The 21,716-nt window shown below is 45.6% G+C and overlaps 1 protein-coding gene across 1 annotated transcript in view; it reads left to right on the forward strand.

Annotated features, from left to right (window-relative positions):
- Nucleotides 1-6,736: 6,736 nt before the first annotated feature.
- Nucleotides 6,737-21,716, forward strand: part of Acmsd (aminocarboxymuconate semialdehyde decarboxylase) — a 37,719-nt gene continuing 22,739 nt past the window's right edge. The window contains exons 1-5 of the mRNA XM_051147293.1: nucleotides 6,737-6,946; nucleotides 14,438-14,482; nucleotides 16,149-16,245; nucleotides 18,602-18,651; nucleotides 20,420-20,656. Coding sequence (XP_051003250.1) covers nucleotides 6,884-6,946; nucleotides 14,438-14,482; nucleotides 16,149-16,245; nucleotides 18,602-18,651; nucleotides 20,420-20,656 — 492 coding nt within the window. The 5' untranslated portion in view covers nucleotides 6,737-6,883. The remainder of the gene's footprint in view (nucleotides 6,947-14,437; nucleotides 14,483-16,148; nucleotides 16,246-18,601; nucleotides 18,652-20,419; nucleotides 20,657-21,716) is intronic.

Genomic DNA, 21,716 nt, shown 5'->3' on the forward strand with positions numbered 1-21,716 from the left:
TGGAATTCCCAAAGGAGCTTGCAAATTTTTCAGAAGTATCATATGCAGATGAATGCAAAATGTAACTTTTTCTACTTTCCTATAATTTGCACAATTGTTAATAAAACCTTTTACCACCAAATTATAGAAACTTACCTCAGTCTTTCAGGGTTTTTGTTTGTTCTTTGTTGTTTTTTGTTTTTTCAAGACAAGGTTTCTCTCTGTAGCCTTGACTGTCCTGGACTTGCTTTTGTAGACCAGGCTGGCCTCAAATTCACAGAGATCTGCCTGCCTCTGTCTCCTGAGTGCTGGGATTAAAGGTGTGCGCTGCCACCGCCACCGCCACCACCACCCCTGGGGTTTTGCTTTGTTTTGTTTTGTTTAATCTACATATTTTCCTGGACATTTTAATTAAACTCCAGCAAGTTTATGTAGCAACAATAAAGAGAAAAACAATGATTAACCTTCATGTGCATTACTCTCTACCAGCCAGCAGATTTATATGCTGTCCATATCTTAACTAATTTAATCCTTACAACAACCCAACGTAGAATTTACCATTGCTGTGCTATTTTTATATATTTAGAGGAAGATAAATAGGTAGGTAGATGATAGACAGACAGACAGACAGGTAAGTAGTTTGCCCAAAGAAGCAAAGTCCATAAGTCAATTGTATAGTTCATGCTCTGAACCATCAGTCCAGATCTTCTTCTTCTTCTTCTTCTTCTTCCCTGTAGACATGAAAGCTCAGCTTAAAGTTAACTTGACTGTGAGGGAGTTTCTAGATTAGGTTAGTTGAGGTAGGAAGACCAAGACTGAATGTGGCCATCACCATCTATCTTGGCTATGGTTTCTATTGCTGTGAAGAGACATCATGGCCATGACAACTCTTGTAATGGAAAACATTTAACTGGGCCTGGCTTACAGCGCCAGAGGTTTAGCCCATTATCATCATGGCAGGAAGCATGGCAGCATGTAGGCAGACATGGTGCTGGAGAAGGAGCTGATAGGTCTACATCCTGATCTGCAAGCAGCAGGAAAGACTGAGCCACACTAGGCCTAACTTGAGCATCTGAGACCTCAAGCCCGCCCCCTAATGGCACACCTCCTCCAACAAAGCTACACCTACTCCAACAAGGCCATAACTACTAATAGTGCCACGCTCTATGGGCCTATGGAGGCCGCTCTATTTAACCACCCACCATCCTATGGGCGGGGGTCCTAGACTGAAGGAGCAAGCAAGCTGAGCACCAGCATTCCTCTTTCTCTTTCTGCTTCCTGGCTGTGGATGAAATGTAAGCAGGTGCCTTACACTCCAGCTTCCATGACTCTACCTCAAACTGTGGAGCAAATTGGCCATTCCTTCCTTAGGTTGCTTTTGTCAGACATTTTACAACAAGACAAATGATTAACGCAATAGGCAAAGCGACTGACAGTACAAGAGAGTAGCTGGTGTGGGTAACCGCTGGGGTCGGGCAAGTGCATGCTTCTCCACCAATCACCAACACCCCCAGGGCTTGAAGGCTCATCTTTATCCCTCCCTCACTTCCCCAGGCATCATGACATCTGGCTTGTCCCCCCTTCTCCTTTTCTCATCAACCTGTAGCTCTCTCGCCTTGTTGAACTGTGGCCACTCTGCTCACCCACACAAAGCCTTGTAGGTCCAGGTACAACCTTCATCCTGCCTTGTGGTTCCTTCTTCCATTACATGAGAATAGAGCTGTTCTCCGTTCCTCAATCAAGGCCTCTTAACTCATCAAGTGATACTTTTCTTACCCAACTTGGACTCACAGCGTCCACAAACACCTATTCCTTCTTTGAGCTTCTTTCCCCATTCTGGGGGATCTTTATTTAGTCAGATACAGTAGACATTTAGTCTCCACCCTAGTTCTTCCCAAATTCCTTGGCTTAAAGTCTTCCCTCTACCACTGAGGCCAAAGCTTTCAAAACTTAACTCCAATAGCTAGTTTCTCTTTCATGCATTCTTACCAACCAGTTCACCTTCTCTACTCTTGCACAGGGAATGGTGCTGCCTGCAGTGGACTAGATGTTTCCAAATCAATTAGCATGCAAGACAATCCCTCACAGAAATGGCTCAACCTAGTCTAAACAATCTGTCATTGAGACTCTCTTTCCAGATGACTCCAAGTTATGTCAAGTTGCCAATTAAAACACACACACACACACACACACACACACACACACACACACACACACACACACACTATAGTGACAGCAGCTTCATATATTATCTTGTATTACCAAGTCTTATGCTTGCCTTATACCATTTGGGTTTGTATAAGTACACTCAGTGATGTTTGCTCAATAATAAAGTTGCCCAACTCATTTTTGCTCATTTTTGGAACATGTTTCCATCATTAAGGGACACAATAGAAAGATAGGCAGGGGGCCAGGGGAGAGAGAATCCATCTATTGTTATTTTTCTTTTAAAAACAAAATCTTTAGCTCAATGGATGAAACACATTCTCATTGTGAATAGTAAATTACTTTATTCAAACTCCCCTGACTTAAGTGTTCCTACAGTTTAAAACTACCTCAGCAGCAAAAGGCAGAGGAGTGTCTGGTGTAAGCCTGGTGTTAAGGCTGACCTTGACAAGGCATCCAATAAAACCAACAGACAAGGTAAGTGTGGCCCCTGATCCTATGGTATTTATTCAAAAGGTTATCAGTTCAGCAACCTCTGAATGTAGACTAATTTAGGAACAGATGTCTAAATCAGGCCATCCCCAAACAGCAAGTATTGTAAACATCCCAGCAGAAATGAAGGCATTCTAAACCAGTGGTCCTCAGCCTTCCTAAGCTGCCACCCTTTAGTATAGCTCCTCTGGTTGTGATGACCCCAAGCATAAAATCTTTTCCATTGCTACTTTATAACCGTAATGTTGCTACTGTTATGAATCATAATGTAACTATCTGATATGCAGGATATCTGACCTGTGACTCTTGTGAAAGGGTCATTTGATCTCCCCGATGGGGTCACGACCCCACAGGTAGAAAACCATTGTTCTAAAGAAATACTTCGCCCTTCCTTTGGTTAGCAGAATAAAGAAAGGCACCACAGGAAAATGGAGGTTCTCCGGGAATCTCATGCTAAAGAGAAAGAAAAGGTGGAAGCCTAGTGCATGCCAGAGAGAGAGAACTTGCCTCCCAGGAAGAGATTTCACACAGTTCCAACTTGTCAGACTGCTTTTGCAGAGGAGACCGGAGCGCAGATAAAGATGCGCCAATGATAGGTGGGACCACACCTCCATTGACCTAGACGTGCCATCCTCTATTTAACCTAACCCCCTGTTAGGAGCCTGAAGGTGGCCTTAAGAGTCAGTGGACCTCTCTGGTCCTCCTCTCTCTGCTCTCCATTAATTAGTTGTCTCTTCAGCTGGGCGGAGTCTATCCTGTTGAGGAGCTATGAGGGCCCAGGCTCGCTGGAACAGCTCTCCTACCATTGCTAAGGAGAAAGAGGTCAAAAAGTCTCTGGATGCCTAAAGCCAGGGACTCAGGGATGGAGGGAAGCAGCAGAAAGAAGTTCTGAAATCTTCGACGATAAACTAGAACTGACTCACACCCTTTTCTTTCTACTCATCCCTCCCTCATTGAGTCTGGGTAGGCAGGATGGATGGAGGTTGGGGCTGCTGTGCGGGTCATCCATTTTATCACTGGGAGATAGGACGAGGCAACACATTGTACACAGTACATGCTGTGTACAGCGATCTATTATTATTATAGGCAGTGCCTCACCTTATCCCATTCAACATCCGTGTTGTCCTCTATTTAACCCTTACATCCTCAGCACATAGGAATTAGCTCTCCGTAAGTGTCTGTTAAGTGCATGCACAAATGAGTGAAGGATCAGAAGAGACAATGATTACTCTAAATGCCGAGTCGTAGTTAGAGTCAGAAAGGAGGGCAAAGGAAGGCCTTGGTTGCAGACATTAGACATAAGGGAACCATAAATAGACAGAAGGGAGCTGGAATTACGTTTGAGGAGGAACAAGATGCAGCCTCTGGCTGGGGCATAGGGCACAGTAGGCACCACACAAAGACAAGAGGGGTGGAGAGTTACTAATGGTGCTGTTTCCCGTGGGTTTCAGTGGACACCAGGGGCTCTGGGTTTCTCATGGATCTAACAGTGAGAAGCTATGTACAGTGTCATACCAGCATGTGATGCTGTGTTTTGACAGGACCATGATGGGTCCAGAGAGTCTTGGCAACAAACCACAGGGAACAAAGACTGGAGCCAGTGACCATTAGTAGCAATTAAAGGATCTTGAAGAAAGACGAGGTCCTGAATGAATGTGAGACTGGACAAAAGGGAACACAGTGGTGAGATGCAATGGGGTCCGAATAGAAGGAACCGGGTAGGGAGAGGCTGGGGGTGTCCTTAGTGTATAGAGGCCCTGAATTCCATCCAAACCATAAACTGGGCCTGATAGTGGAAGCTATTAGTTCCCAACCTGTGAAAAAAGAAAGAAGAGGGCCAGGTGTTCAAAGTCAGACCCCAGCATCCAAGGAGAGCCTGGGATGCACCTGTCTTTAAAAAGGAAGGAAGGAAGGAAGGAAGGTAGGAAGGAAGGCAAGTTGGGCATGGTGGTATATGCCTGCTGTCAGATCTAGGCATGAAGGTAGGAGGGTCAAGAGTTCAAGGTATTCCTACATAGGACTTTGAAGACAGCCTAAGCAATATGAAAATCTGCCTACACAATGGGAGCCCACACCTTTAATCCCAGCACTTGGGAGGCAGAGGCAGGCAGAACTTTGTGAGTTCAAGTCCAGCCTGGTCTACAGAGTGAGTTCTGCGGCAGTTAAAACTATTCACAGAGAAACTCTGTCTCGAAAAGTTAAAAACAAAACAAAACAAACAAACAAAAAAGGAAAAAAAAGAAAGAAAATGTGTCTATGGAAACAAGAAAAAGTAAGAGAATTGAAATTGTCCCATGTTTCCTCTGTAGCAGGGCACCAGTGGCTAGTATGCGTTTATAATTTATCCCTAACCTAGGTGAGTTACAGCTTTTTGACTACATAGTTTCTATAGTGAAGAGGCTTAACAGAAGGGAACATGCCTAAAGCAGAGCAAGGCTTTGTCCGGGCCCCTCGGGTCCCTCGAACATTTTCCTTTCCAGGATGAACAAGGCAACAAAGGACTGGCTCCTCCCAGGCTCCCCTTGGTGGCATGACTGTAAGCCCAGGTTATGCTCCAGGGGACACTCTCCTGAGCCCCACTACCTACCCACAATTGGACCAATGATTGCTTCCTATCCCTGGGCATAGACTGTATACAGTGATGCATAGGAAGTACATTCTCTTATCTCATTCAACCTTACATCCTCAGCACAGAGTAGCCCTCCAAAAATGTTTGTTAAATACATGCATAAGTGATCAGACGAATGGATAGATGATGGATGGATGGATGGATAAATGAAGAATGAATGAATGAAGAATGAATGAATGAATGAATGGCAATGAGGACAAAATATAATCTGAATGGTGGACACTTTCTACAAGATAAAACTTCTACCATTTTTTTCAACATAGTTCTTAAGTGCTTGCTAAGTACATGCATGTATGAATAAGTGAAAAGATAAATGAATGATAAATTTTAAAAAAAACCCAAAGGCAAATAAAATGTAGCTTGTATGGATGGTCTACCTGGGCCCGAGAGACAGCTCAGTGGTTAGGAGCACTGGCTGCACTTCCAGAGGACCTGAGTTCAATTCCCAGCACCCACATGGTGGTTAACAGCCACCTGTCACCCTAGTCCAGAGAATCCAATGCCTCATAGCCATCCATAACTCCATTTAAAATACATTTAAAATAATTTAAAAAGAAAAGAAAAAGGAAGTTTCCCCTACTATGTTTTCAATGTTAAATTTTCATAAACAAGCTAGTTTTTAAATATGATTTAGCCCAGCATGGTGGCACAGGCCTTTAATCTCAGTACTTGGGAGGCAAAGGCAGGAGGATCTCTGTGAGTTTAAGGCCAGCCTGCTCTACAAACTGAGTTCTAAGACAACCACAGCTGTTACACAGAGAAAAACCTATCTCAAGAAAACAACAACAAAGCAAAAACAAACAAAGAAAAATATTTAAAGACCTGGAGATAGCTAATTGGATCAAAAATAAAGCCCAAAAGGCACTGAAGTGAGTTACTTTTGATTACTAAAACCAAATACAAGAAGAGAATGAATTGAGGATATACCATTTTTCTTTAAAACTCCCCTGAATTATTATACATCTAAATACATGCTAGGTGAATTTTAACAGAATGCATCTTAATAAATGTTAAATATTAAAATACAAAATTAATCAACTTTTTTTCTAGAGACAGGGTCTCATATATACTAGACCAGCCTTGAACTTGCTATAAAGCCAAGGGTGACTTTGAACTCCTGATCTGCCTGCCTCCATTTCCTAGGTGCCAAGATTATAAGTGTGCACTAACTACCATGTCTGTTTTAAGGGGTGCTCTGAAATGGAGCCCGGGGCTTCATTCATGTTAGGCAAGCCCTCTGCCAATGGAGCCACATCCCAATCTTCAAATTAGTCATCTTTTGAGCCATTACTGTGAGAAGGCACCGTGATGTACTTTTGACCTCAGAAGTTGAGTACATTCCTGTTTTCCAGTTGGTTTTTTTTTCCCCCCTTCTTTTTAATTTTGTGCTGAGTCCTAGTTACCAAAGAGTATTGACCCAAAGCCAAGTGGATAAACAGAATCTTGAACTTTAATAGGGCAGCTGGCATGGACCGAAGCTGGGCTGGCCAGGCCTTCTGACTGGTACCAGAAGATAGACATAAAGGAACAGAGGAAGTCAATGAACTCTGATTTTCATGACGATCTCTTGATATCAGAATTTCCTTTTTTGTATATGCACGTGTCTCCTCTGGTCCTATGGAGATGAAAATTGACATCCACACTCATATTCTACCAAAGGAATGGCCTGACCTAGAGAAGGTAATGGTAACCAGTGAGCTGGAGTCTTTCTGGATCTTTTCCAGGGTCTTCCAACACCTCTATTGAAACCTCTCTCTCTTCTGTGGAGATGGCAGCCGGACGGAGCCATTCTTCTTCGTTCTTGGGGGAGTGATTTTTAAATTACTTGGTAGCTCTAATTTCCTACTATGTAAAGATGACTGTAAAGTTCATTTCAGCAGAGCGATGGATCAAAGAAACAAGGGCCTTCTAGAGCTTTCCTCTCCACCTCACATGACACATCCTTTCAAATCCCTGGATGGTTTAAGTCAAGCAGCTTTGTAGCCTTCTAAATAGTGGGTTCAGCCGCTGGAAGGACACCTGCCAACTGCAGGATCGAAAGTCAGGGTTGGAGCTAAAAGACCATTAAAAAATAGAACGTGGTCGGTTTCCAAAATGTTTAAAATAGGTTCTAGACGCAACCAGGAGATAGCTTTGTGAAATGTCTTTTCAGTCTATTTCAGAACTCTGTCTGAAACCTTTCCTGTCTGATCTTTAAGCTGTGAGACCAGGGAAGCAGGTATCTCAGAAATATCTAGAATCAATACCATAAAGTCTTTGTACAATGGGTGTCTCTAAAGAGTGTTCTCTGTGAAAAATGAAAACAAGGCAGGATGAAGCTGTGGGCATGACTCAGGGCCAGAGTGTTTGCCTCGCATGTGAGAAGCCCTGGCTTCCATCTGAAGCACTGAGAGCATTCTCTGTGTTTCCCTAAGGACACAACCCTCCCTTAAAGATATTTCTAATGTGTGTGTGTGTGTGTGTGTGTGTGTGTGTGTCTGTCTGTCTGTCTGTCTGTCTGCATGTGTGCATGTGTGTGTCTGTGTGTGTGCCTGTGTGTGTCTGTGTGCGTGTGTGTGTGTCTATGTATGTGCATCATGTGTGTATGTCTATATGTGTGTGTGCTTGTGTGTGTCTGTGTATGTGCATGTGTGTGTTCATGTATATGTGTGCATGTGTGTGTCCATGTGTGTGTCTGTGTATGTGTGTGTGCCTGTGTGTGTCTATGTGTCTGTGTGTGTGTGCCTGTGTGTGTGTGTATGTGTCTGTGTGTGTTTGTGCCTGTGTGTGTGATTTGTAAGCCAAAAGCATATTGTGTACTCACAGAGGCCAGTGATATCAGAATTCTTAAGCTGGAGTTTACAGGGTGCTGGGGATAGAACTCAGGTCCTCTGGAAGAACAACACACACTTTAAACCTCTGAGTTATCTCTTCAGGCCTCTTCCTTTGAGAGTTGGTGTCAGTGGGCTGAGGAAGGCAATTACATAGTGCATGCCAGACCATAAAGGAAGGAAGGAAAGAAGAGAGGAAGGAAATGAGAAAGAGGAGGAGGGAGGGTACTGAAAAGGGAAGGGTGGGAACATAGAAGAAACTTGTAACTACCTAGAAGTTACTTTAGGTCACTAGCTGGCTTTACCCAGTCTGTCTTATTCTGGAGTACTTTCACATTGCTAGTAATTTATTTGATATCAGGTGGAGGGAAATGAGTGACCTCAAACTCTCATGAAAAAGTGGTTCATTGGGCAAGCAAATTTTGTTCTTACTGTTATCACATATAAAAATGCTAACCTCCAGCTTAGGATGTGCCTCAGGAGACAGAACGCTGGCCGCATGCGTGATGCCCTGAGTTCAGTTGACAGCACTGCATGAAGGGACCAATGCCTGCTGTCCCAGCCTTCAGGATGTGGAGGCAGGAGGGCCAGATGTTCAAGGTCACTACACATGGCACTAGAGTTTAAGGCCATCATGGTTTATATAAGACCCTGTCTCAAAAGAAAAAAAAAAATGCTTTTGATCTCAAGCATTTCTTTGTCTGTTTTGCAAGTGAGCTGGGAAGCAGAAATCGCAGGCTGAAAGGTGGGAATAGTGCTGAGCTGTCTCTGAAAGCTGTCCCCTCGTGACCAATGGAAAAAGAGACAGACCCCTGCTGACCTCACAGGCTGCAGTGAGCCCTGCTTGGGAACTGCCTGTCCTGCACGCCTTATAAAAGGGTAAACAGCATTTCACGCTGTTAATGATTTTATGAGAGGAATGCCAGGCCTGGCTTCTGTGGAGGCCACTGGCAGTGTCTTTCTTCTTACAACATTGTTTCCAACACCCAGATTATGAGGAATCATCTGATGAACACCACAGTGAATAAATTATGAAACTTGTTATACTCCCTAACCTGACAGTTTCAGGAAAACACACACACACACACACACACACACACACACACACAGAGAGAGAGAGGGAGAGAGAGAGAGAGAGAGAGAGAGAGAGAGAGAGAGAGAGAGAGAGAGAGGGAGAGAGAGAGAGATTCGTGACAGCTCTCCATTGAGTGGAAGCAAGAAGACTTAACTCCAAAGTCACAGGTTTTCTTTGGTTTGAACCTCATAAAGTAAACAAAGCAAAAGCTACGTAAAACACCCAGGGCTCCCATGGTGGCCTCTGTCAGGAAGCTCCTCAAGTGTTTCTCCCTCAGGACTCCTTCCTACCAAGCAAAACAGTTTTCATGCCACCCGAGATGTACTAGTGTATAAGATAGGTATGCAAATCAAGCATTTATTGAGACTTACTTTAAAATAATTCTTTAATACATATATTAAGGATAAAAAGCAAATCATGCTAATGAGATGAGCATGTTAGTTTTTACATTAAAAAATAAATCTTGGGTGAGCATTTGACACTGCAGGACATAGAACATCTCCAATGCTTTTTGGAATCGATGGGTATTTTGTTTGTATGAGAATGCTTTTTCACATAAATATGTGGATAGAATAGTATCCACAAAGTAGTAAATATCCTGTCCTAATTCTAAACCAAAATTCTTTGAGGCATTTTATGAAATTCAAGCCAGCAAATGTTTTTTGTTCGCTTGCTTGCTTGCTTGCTTGCTTGCTTGCTTGCTTGCTTGAGACGGTCTCACATAGCGCAGGCTGGCCTCTCTGTGTAACCAGGGATGACCTTGAACTCTTGACCCTCCAGCTGTTGCCTCTTGAGTGCTGGGATTTGAGGTATAAGCCACCATGCCTGTTTATATGGTCCTGGGGATCAAACCCAGGACTTTGTAACATGCAAGGCAGGTACTCTGCAGACTGAGCTACATTCCCAGCCCTGGGTTAGCAATATTTAAAGCAAACATACTAACACAGTACAATCCAAAGAATATACCAATAGCATACTTACATGCTGAGGGATGATGGCAGGAAAATATTGAAAGTCTTTGTTTTCCATAATGAATCCATTATGTTTCTCTAAGAGCCAGAAACTATATGTACAGTAGTCACTGCAATTTATTGCATATAACAGTCTCGATTCTCAGCAGAGATCTTTCAGACGTTGTTCCCGGGTGTTGCACAGTTGTGACAGCCTGCACAGTACAAAGTGCACAGGTTGTGTGTTCAGAACCAAGGCTTCAGAGAAGTTGCACAATATAACATGATCACTGACTGCCAGAACCACTTTGGATTCATTACACATTTGACTTTTGGATCATTGTAAGGTTTCCTGTTGCCAAACTTTTCGCATCGCCTGTTAAGAGACCACCACATGAGATCATGATCCACAGTTTAAAGAGTGGGTTCTAGAGGACCCTCCCACCTGTACTCTTTTTAAGGGAGTGGCCAACATGACCCACCCACCAGAGAATGCCACACTACGAGGGTCCCAAGCTCCACGGTCTCCAGCTCTTTGTCCAGAATGGAAATCTTGAAAGAGCGTAGAAAGTTCTGTGGTCTGAGTACTATGTCCTCTCAACAGTCATCTTGACATCCACGAGTTCACATGGGTGGGGCTTCAGGAAGCAATTACATCAAGAGGAACTGGTTGGTCCTTATAGAACGTGCCACAGGAAGCTCTGCACTCTTTTCCTTGATGTGAGGCTCTGCGGGAAGCAGAAACAGCCCCTCACCAGAGTGAGGGCTTCTTCATCTTGGATGTCCCAGCTTTCTGAAATGACAAGAAATAAATGCCTATGCTTATAAGACTCCAGAGGATGGCTGTGTGTCAGAGTAGCCCAAAGGGACCAGGACGTAATAAATCAGAGAGGAATTTTCAGTTCCAGTCACATATATGCATCCTGCATGAAGAATTGAATTTTTCATTCCTTTCTTTTTCTTCCTCTTCATTGTTTTCTTCTTCTCCTCCTCCTCCTCCTCTCTTCTTCTTCTCTTCTCCTCCTTCTCCTTCTCCTCTTCCCCTCCTCTTCCTTCTTCTTCCTCTTCCTCCTCTTTCTCTCTCTCCCTCTCCATCTCTCCCTTCCCCCCCTCTCTCCCACCCCTTTCTCTCTCCAGTCTCCCACCCTATGTAACCCAGGTTGGCCTTCAACTCATGATTCTCATGCCTCCACTTCCCAAGTGCTGCATTTCAGATGTGTATGACCACCCCAGCCTCCCTTTGGATTCTTACAGTGGGACTTGAAGTTAAACCCCACCTCTGTAACTCCCTCCCAGCAGTTTAAGCCACTGGCATCCTTGGGAAAGAATGCTCATTTTGTCAGAAGGCCCCAATAAAATCCTCTGTCTGAGTACAGAAACCACAAGAATGAAGCCCCTCCTGCTCTCCATCTTGGACATCCAGGGGAGCCTAAAACAAAGCCTTCTCTTTGCAGGGAGGAGAAAGCTTCCCATAGTAGCCTGCCATGTCCTCATCTCCCTTCCCTTGCCTCCTACCCCCAAAGCCTATCTCCCTCTGAAGCCAAGAACTGGACATCTATAGCTGACAGTTTCCAAGTGCCCCACCTGCTGGACCCTAAAGGCATTGTTTAAACTGCTTGAAAAACCGAGAGAAAGAATTTGGGGATACATAGATGTGCGTCCTGGAAACTTCCAAAGCACACATCTTGGTGACTTTTTTAACTCTCTCTCCCTCCTCTCAGCAGCTCTGCTGAAAAAGGAGGAGTGTTTAGTTTCAGTATCTAAGCTGCTTACCTTGAAGTCGCACATGCTGTGCGCAGATAGAGGACTCTTCATAAGAGTAAGAGCAGCAGTCGTGGTGACACACACCTGTAATCCCAGCACGCAGAGAGGCAAAAGCAAGTGGATCTCTATGAGTTTGAGGCCAGCCTGGGCTACAAAGTGGGGACAGCCAGAGCTATCACACAGTAAAACCTTGTTGAATAACCAAAAAAGGAAAAAGAAAAGAAAGAAAGAAAGAAGAGAGGTAGTAATAGTCATAATACTTTTGTACCTCTGGAGATTTTTTTTTAAAGGAAGAAAGGCCAAAGGGGTACCTCAGATTGACCTGAATTTAATCCAGAGCCTATGTAAGAGACCAAGTGTGACGACACATACTTCTAACCCAGGAAGGCAGAGACAGACAGAGCTTCTTGGCCAGTCACTTGGCTTAATTGATCAGCCCCAGATGGATGGGAGATCCTGCCTCAAAAATCAAAATGAAACCTAAGGAAGAACAATACTCTACATATGCACATGCTCACCCATACATGTATACTCACACACTAGTGCGCGCGTGCACACCACACACACACACACACACACACACACGAAAAGATAGACAGAGGGCTTGATTTATATTAAACATCACAATATAATGCAGTTAACATCTACATTACTAGCCCAGCTTCACGGGTGAGGCACATAACATTCAGAAATGCATCCAGAGTTTTGTGGGCTCCCCCCACAGCAATCTCACTCCGACCAATGGAGAAATCTGGCCCAAGACCCATCACTGCTTTCTCCATTCCCCTGTGTCCCGCTGGGTACCAAGCTTCTCCCATTCACATAAACCCACAGAGGGAGCTCCATCCTGGGATCACAATCTGCAGAAGCTTCCCAGGGAGTAATGGTTTGCCAGTGTTGAAGTAATTATACTCCAGTGGCCGTGCTCCCCTGAAGGATGGGTGTGAAATGAAGAGAGATATGTTTATGTGGTGCCAGAGTCTTTCTCCACATTCCCTTATTTACAGTCTATATAATCTGAGTAGAAGGAGTTTGGTTTGAGGTTGTTTCTTTTACTTGATATTGTTTGTTTGTTGAGACAGCATCTCATATAGCCTAGGATAGCGTTGAACTTGCTTTGTAGCTGAGGAAAGCTTCTGGTTCTTCCGCCTCCACCTCCAGAGTTCTGGAACCACAGGTGTACGCACCACCATGCCTGGTTCATGCAGTGCCGGGAATGAAACTCAGGGTTTTGTGAATGCTAGGCAAGGACTCTACCCACTGAGACACATCTTCAGCCCCCTCGAATGGGAATTAAAGTAGCATAACTACAGCAGAACGGCTCTTTTGTTTGTTTGTTTGTTTGTGTTTGTTTTTGTTTTTTGAGACAGGCTTTCTCTGTGTAGCTTTGGCTGTCCTGGACTCGCTTTGTAGACCAGGCTGTCCATGAACTCACAGCGATCCCCCTGCCTCTGCCTCCCAAGTGCTGGGATTAAAGGCGTGCGCCACCACATCCAGCAGCGGAATGTCTTCTGTTTTCAATTTGTTTGTTAGTAGGGAAATATTTTAAAACACCTGTCTCTCATCTTTTCTCACAGGCTTCCCAAACTTTCCTACAGAGCAGTGAAGAGAATAAGCCTGTACAATTTTGTTTGAGGATCTTATGTGTCTTTGGAAGAAATACTATTTCCTTTCAAACCTGCTTTTTTCTTCTTAAATATTAATAGACACACCTCCAGAACCTCTACTACCTTATGCAATGAAGGGAGAAAAGAGCAGAGTCAACACTTGAGGGATGATGATTAACTCACAGTTATAAAGGAGTAGTATTTGACAGGCCTTTTGTTTTTACTTGATGGCAGTGATTTCAATCAGGGGTATGGTCAGGACTCTCAAGAAAGAAAATTCCAGAGGCTGAGAGGGTGAATGCCTCAGTCAAGGACTTGCCTTGTAAGCAGGAAGGCCTGAATTAGACCTTTATAGCCCACATTAAAAAGTAACCCTGGCTGGGAGAGGGGGTACATGTCTGTAATGTAATCCCAGCGCTCAGGGAGGCAGAGGCAGGAGGAGCTCTGTGAGTTCATGGCCAGCCTGGTCTACAAAGTGAGTCCAGGACAGCCAAGGTGTTTGAGGGGAAACATCTCAAACAACAAAGCTAGCCTCCTTCTCCACCTCTCTTCAAATTTTTGTGACATAAACTAAGCTGGTCTCAAACTCATTAAGTCGGCAGGAATGACATTGAACTCGAGGTTCTCCTGCCTCCCCCTCCTGGATCGTAGATTCAAGCTGGGAGCCACCTTGCCCAATTTATTCAGTGCTGGGGATGGAACCCAGGGCTTTGGTGCATGCTAGGCAAGCACCCTACAAACTGAGCTACATCCCAGCCCAGATATAGGAGATGTTCTTTCTCTGTAAATATATCAATTAAGGGTAAATTGATTAATGAAAATACTGCCAGGTTTGGAGGAGGAAGCACATAGGAAGATGGTGTCTGTTAGGATGGAGGTTGGGCCCCTGTTCCTGGAGGATACTGCTTGGCTGCAGGCCCCTCTGCTTTACTGACTAAGTTTAACTGTACTTCTCCTCACTGCAGAGGTTCGGCTATGGAGGCTGGGTGCAGCTCCAACAGCAAGGCAAGGTGAGTTTCCTCCAGCGCATACCAGAGGGGTGACCGGGGGATGGTGTGCCTGGCTTGGCTTCTTGTAGGCTGGGTAATCAACTCTTCCACCCTTGCGTTACTCTTGTAGCAGGAAAGGAAGCAGCCTTGCAGTTTCTCAGAAACAGTAGGAAAAACTGGAGTGGCTTCAAACAACAGTATCTATGAAATAAGAACCGGAATGGAAGCACCACTACAAAAGCTCCCTTTTTTTTTTTTTTTTAAGATGTATTTTTTTATTATTATGTATACAGTGCTCTGCTTGCATGTACTCCTGCAAGCCAGACAGGGGCGCCATATCACATTATAGATGATTGTGAGCCACCATGTGGTTGCTGGGAATTGAACTCAGGTCCTTTGGAAGAGCAGGTGGTGCTCTTAACCACTGAGCCATCTCTCCAGCCCCCAAAAGCTCTCTTTTTAACGTTTTTGATCTTGTTATATTTGCCCTTTGAACCAATGTTAGCATTTATATACTCTACTCCAAGGAAGTGACTTGGCCCTCTCTGTGGGTTACCACAGTGTATTAGGGCCGAACAAATTAGTGGATTGGTGAGGAGAAATAAGGTGATGAAAGTGGTGAATCAGCTGGCCCTGTGGTGTTACACAAATTTACTTAAGATAATGAAGGTGGTGAATCAGGTGGCCCTGTGGTGTTACACAAACTTACTTACTTTCGCTGCCCACATATTGCTTCCGTAGAAAGCCAGAGTATGGGCTATCTCAAAGGTCCATTCCAGTCCTGTTGTATCATCGATACATTTTCTAGACACAGGTCACCCTCAGTGGTCTCACAGCCAGTGGTTCAAATCAGCAGATGATGGCTCGGCACCATCGTCAGTCACACAGGCAGAAAAGACCTGTCTCTGTGTTCAGCTGCTCATCCTCACAGGCACAGCCCTCCAATACCAAACAGGAAAGGGAGGAGGAAGAAAAGCTGAGCCCCGTTAAGCAGTGGGATTTTTATCCCCATGCTGATTAAGGAAAAATCCCTAAAACTATAGGAGAGGAGAAACATGTTCCAGCGCATTCAAGAAAATCAATCCAGGCCGGGTGTGGTGGCGCACACCTTTAATCCCAGCACTCAGGAGGCAGAGGCAGGTGGATTGCTATGAGTTCAAGGCCGGCCTGGTCTACAAAGCGACTCCAGGACAGCCAGGGCTACACAGAGAGACCCTGTCTTGGAAAAAAAAGAAAGAAAGAAAGAAAGAAAGAAAGAAAGAAAGAAAGAAAGAAAGAAAAAATCAATCCAGGTCAGGGAGATCAGTAAAGTCTTTGTCCTGCAAGCATGAGAAATCTGAGTGCGTTTCCCCCAGTACCCGTGTTAAAGAAATAAAAATAAAAACAGACATAGTGACGCATGCTTGTAATCCCAGCACTGAGAAGGAAGAGACTGGTGGGTCCCTGAGGCTCTCTGACTGCCTAGCCTAGCCTCCTTTGGGCCAGACCGGTGGGAGACCTTGTCTCAAATCAAACAGACAGACAGACAGGCAAACAAACCCAAGGTGGACAGCAGGAGACGAAGGATCCCTGAGGCTGACCTCTACACGCACCTACATGCATGTGCTTGCCACGTCAATGTTCACGCTCGGGAACACAGGATTTGTCCAAACAGGCTGCCTTTGCTGACGTGGCTTTTCTGACCCAGGGAGAAGCAAAGATGATGAAGGATGGGAAAGTCTTCAGAGTGGTCCAACAGAACTGCTGGGACCCGGATGTTCGCATCAGAGAAATGAACCAGAAAGGTACTTAGATGTGAAGTGTTCTCAATGTTTCAGTCTGACGTAAAGCAATACCTGCCCTTAAAGTTGGTGAGACTTGATATGATTTCTGGGATGGCAACTTCTGATTCCCTGTTTGCTGCCAGCCATTGGCTACAGCTTCCTTAGAGGAAAGAGGGCCGTTCTTTTAGAACATGTATTTGAAAGCTTTAAATGGTATACCATTAAAATGATAATAGTGCACTTCAGTACTTAAAATATTTTTAGTTCTGGTCTGGGAGATGGCTCAGTGGGTAAAACCCTTGCCACACACCTGTGCAGACCTGAGTTCAGACCCACAGAAGCCTCAGAAAGCCAGACGTAGTATGACCTCAACGTTCCTCTAGTGAGGTGGAAGACAGAGACAGGAGAACCCCCAGAAGCTCACAGCCAGCCTGTAGCACTACAGTCCCTGTGCTCCAGGAGTGAGATGGCAGTTGAGAGGGGGAAACCTGCCAAATCTCTTGGGCAGCCAGCAGCAGTGAGCAAAGAGGAAGGTGAGGATGGATACCGAAGGCCGCCCTCTGATCATCACATGTGTGTTGCGGCACAGATGGTTCACTCATACACGCATGCACACTCACAGGCGCATACACACACACTCATGTGTACACACACTCACACGTACTCGCTTTTGTCTCCTGTCAACTCCCTGCAAGTCCCTTCCACGCCCTTTTCTTTTGTCTGTGATGCACTGATTTTTAACCAGGGTCCTCTGTGTGACCATAGATTTAGAAAGATCCACTGGAGTCTGAGCTCACTATTAGCTCCTTGAGAAGACAATAACTGTCCCTCCCCAGAATCCACCAGTCTATCCCCAGTAGCTCAGCAAGAGTGCGTACAACCCAGTGAGCCCTGCTGTAATGAATCAGTCTGGAATTGACTGTCGATAGCACCAGTGTCATGCAGGCACGATGCTTACTTAAGATTCTCAAGACAGGGTTTCATGTATATAGCCCAGGCTGGCCTTGAACTCACTTTATGTAACCCAGGATGGCCCTGAAGTCTTGTTCTTCCTCTGTCTGCTTCTGGATATGCTAGAATAGCAAGGATGCACCACCAGGCCCAAGGAGAATTGTATTTTATTTCAAAATCCACACACACAAAAAAAACCCAAAACAAAAACAAAACAAAACAAACAAACAAAAAGAGTCACCCTGTCAGCATCCAATGAGTAGGACTCTGGAAGCCTGGAATCCAGCAGCATGCACTTCTGCCCTGGGGCTGTTTTATAACAGCGATTAAACACAATAGCCAAGGAAAAGTCAACTTCCGCTTTGCAGAAAGCTGGGAGCAACTCTCTGGGCCACACTGCAGAAGAGCTGTGTGGCCCTGGTTCTCAGTACACTGGGTTATGTGGGGGCACAGCTTGGAGAAGAACATGTTCCTGCACCTCCGGCAAGGAACCTCCCACTGTAAATGTGAAGAGAGAGCAAGAGGAAAACAGTGACACTCAGACTTGGCTACCTGGGGTCAGAAATTGTCATTTATGACCGCTACCCAAGTGCATGTGTCTCCTTTGGGCTTTCTTCTTGTTTTTTTGTATATTTATCCCAATCGCTGCCTGTGAGGCGGCAGTCATGACGCCTTCATTGAGTACTGTGTTTGCTCCTCCACACAGTTCTAAACGCCTGACACAAAAATAACTCACTGAGTTCCTACAATGACACCCAGAAGTAGGCTCTCTTCAGATCACAGATTTTAAGATTCCTGGATCCTAGACTTCGGAGCCAAGCTCTGGGGACTGCAGACCCAGGGGGCTTTATCCAGGATAATTTAGGAGCTGAATTAAAGGACTTGAGAGATACATTTGTCACATATGCCCCACAATGGCAAGCTCTGGAGGGTGGGAATGAAGACCAGAAAAAAAGATGGGGAAAAATGACAAGAAAGTAGGGGAAAGGGGGTGGAAAGAAAGCTGAGGAGAGGGAAAAGGTGAACAGGAATGGAGAAGACCATGGAGAGGACCAGGGAGAGCGACAGGAGAGTGATGATGATCAAAATACCTTATATACATGCATGAAAGGACCATGATGAAGTACATTATTGTGCATAATTAGCATGTTCTACTTTTTTTTTTTCATGGTGGAGAAGTGCCATGCCTACACAAAGTTTTGCCACAAGGAGGGTAGAAGTAATCCTTGACAAATGGAGTCAGGCCAGTTTTCTTGAATGATCCCATTTTGTCTAACCTCTTCTCTGCAGAGCTGAGGATGTGGGAGAGGGAGAGTGCCCCAAGGAGGAGTGGTGAGGGAGAGACGACAGGTTGGGGTGGAGCTGCCAGCATCCTTGCCCTGGGAAGGGTCTCCTACTGACAGGTTTGTCTTTCTTTGTGTCCTAGGGGTGACAGTGCAAGCTCTCTCCACGGTTCCTGTTATGTTTAGCTACTGGGTGAGTACGAAGCCTCCAACCATCTCCCTGGTGCTGACGGCTCATGTCCAGCTCCCCAGAAAGGGACAGATGACTTAGACCTTGAAAATGGTCCCATCAACACCCCTCCCTAACTCTTCTCCTCTTTATTTGTTTGGTCATTTGTTTCTGGGCTCTCCTATAGCCCAGGATGGCTTCAAACTTGCTTTGTAGCTGAGGAGAACCTTGAACTTCTGATGCCCCTGCCACCATCTCCCAAGAGCTGGGATCACAGGCAGGCTTCACCTTGCCCCGTCTTTGAAGTGCTAAGGCTGGAGCCCAGGGCTTCTTACATGCTAGGCTTGTACTCTGTCCTCCAAGCCACATCCCAACTCCAGCGGTTCCTTTATAGGTCAGAGGCAAGTTCTGCCCCAGACGGCCTTCTCAGCCATGCCCTTGCTTCAGGACAGTAGTGAGTACATGGCTATCAGACCCACATCTAGAGTCATCACATAGTTCAGTGGTAGACTGACTCCCCACCAGAGCTTACCTGCCTGGACTCACCCCTGCATTGCCTTGCCAAATGGCTGAGGTTAAGAATTGCAAAATAGAAGCTGGGCATGGTGGCGCACGCCTTTAATCCCAGCACTCGGGAGGCAGAGGCAGGTGGATCACTGTGAGTTCGAGGCCAGCCTGGTCTACAAAGGGAGTCCAGGACAGCCAAGGTCACACAGAGAAATCCTGTCTCAAAAAACCACAAAAAAAAAAAAAGAATTGCAAAATAGGATTAGAATGGCCAGCTATATTCGTCCTCCTGAGGAAATGGCAAAAGGGGAGTCCTACTCTGCTTTCCACAAATCAACAATTCTCAGGCACTAAGAGTTTCGGGATTGATTCTGAGACGGTGGAGGGAAATTTGGGGGACAGAGCTAAGAATGTGCCAACTTGGTAGCTGTTGCGGTAGAAGCATGATTCAGAAACGATACAACCACCGCTCTCCATACTTTCCCCACCCGTGTTCACAAAACCCAGCCGGAGAGAGCGACTCAGTTCTCTCTGCTTCTGATTAGATCACTACGAGAAGCAAAATGTCTTGAGACGTCAGCGTGGGTCTGGAGAGATAAAGTGCTTGCTCTGCAAGTGCAAAGACCTGAGTTCAATCCCCCAGAGCCTGCGTAAAGAAGTGGGTGTGGGAGCTGGAGAGATGGTTCCGTGGGTAAGATGGATCAGTGGCTGCTCAAGTGTGAGGACCTGGGTTTCGATCCCAGCACCCACTTTAAAAGGCCACATTCGAGCCTGTAACCCCCAGTACTGTAGAAGCTGGAAATAGCATCACTGTAGCCTAGTGAAAGGGGAAGGCAATTCAGGCCCATCGGCTTCAGCCATCAGGAAGGGTGGGGAAGACAGATGAGGGCAGGGCCAGTATGGAAGCAGGCCTGGTATCCTTCAAGAAGCCAAGACAGACGCCTTGATGGCAGCTTCAGATGTTTGGAAGGCCTTCAAGGTCTGTCCGCTCCTGGTAGTGGGCCATCCTCAGCCCTCGTCTAAGCTGGAGCAGCCCAGTAGTTAGCACATCGAGATAGCTTCTGGGAGCCGTTCTAATTAACCAGCCACAGCCCAGCAGTTCTCTTTGCTCTCACAGACTCTGGGTCTCCTACAGCCAGTACCTTTCTCAGACCATGCCTCGGCTTCCTGAGGCGTGGAATCACCGAGTACGGTGAATATTTTCAGCCAAGAGGCAGTGTTGTTCAGAACAAATGTCTAACCAAGTAGGTTTTGACTGGAGTGGAACCTTCCCTTTTTTCACCAGGCCAAACCTAAGGACACTTTGGAGCTGTGCCAGTTTTTGAACAATGACCTAGCTGCCACCGTTGCCAGATACCCTCGAAGGTTTGTGGGTTTGGGGACGTTGCCTATGCAAGCCCCGGAGCTGGCCGTTGAGGAAATGGAGCGTTGTGTGAAGGAGCTGAGATTTCCAGGAGTCCAGATTGGCTCCCACATCAACATGTGGGATCTGAATGACCCGGAACTCTTCCCAGTCTACGCTGTGAGTAACGCCACCGCTTCAGCCTAGCCAACACGCTGCTGCACAGCCTTGGGCGGGTGGGCACCATGCTGGTGGGGGACCACCAAGAAGGGGATTATTCCCCCCTGGGACAGGGGGAAGGGGCAGGCAACAATAGGGCGGTGACTATAGATGTAGGTAGGAGATGTGAAAACCTACCAAAAATCCTCCCAAAAGAGTGAGCCATCCCCAGACCTGCCCTGAGGCAACTCAGATTAACGTCTTTCTCTTCCTGGATCACACTGGCACTTCTTTTCATTTTACATGGAAGCTTAAATTGCTAGCACTTTACATAATCAAACACACACACACACACACACACACACACACTTTTCTTTTTGCTATGGAAAAAATAAAAACTGCATATATATATTTTAACAAAATTGAATTCTGTTACACATGTGATCTCATACCCTAGCTGAGAATTTACAAACTAATTAAGCATTATCTCTGTCTGTGTGCATGTGTGTGGCATGCTCACTTATATTCAGAGTTACATGTGGGGTACACCCATGTGTCCATGCCTGTAGTGTATAACATCAGGCATCTGCCTCTGTAGCTCTTTACCTTACTTACTGAAGCAAGGTCTCTTGCTAAGCTTTGAGTATGCCTGTTTCAGCTGGCCCAGCCCCGTCTCCACCTTCCTTGGACAAGGGTGACAGGCAATCTACCATGCCTGCCTGGCTCTAGGGTGAGTTCTGAGAATATAAACTCTAGTCCTCACACTTGTGTGATAAGCATTTTACCCACGGGATCACCTCCCCAACCCAATGAAGACTATTTCAATTAGTGACTTTTTTTAAACTGCAAAATATTCCACTGTGTTGACATGTTTTAACTCATCACTCCTCAGTTAAGAGCTTAGGAAGAAGCTGGGTATAGTGGTGCTCGCCTTTAATACCAGAACTCAGGCAGAGGTAGGAGGATCTCTGAGTTTGAGGCCAACCTAGTCTACAAAGTGAGTTCCAGGACAGCTAGGGCTACATAGAGAAACTCTGTCTTGAAAATACCAAAATTAACCAATCAAACAAATAAACTTAGG

Source organism: Acomys russatus, chromosome 6 (genome assembly GCF_903995435.1).
Source record: "Acomys russatus chromosome 6, mAcoRus1.1, whole genome shotgun sequence".
Taxonomy (NCBI): Eukaryota; Metazoa; Chordata; class Mammalia; order Rodentia; family Muridae; genus Acomys; species Acomys russatus.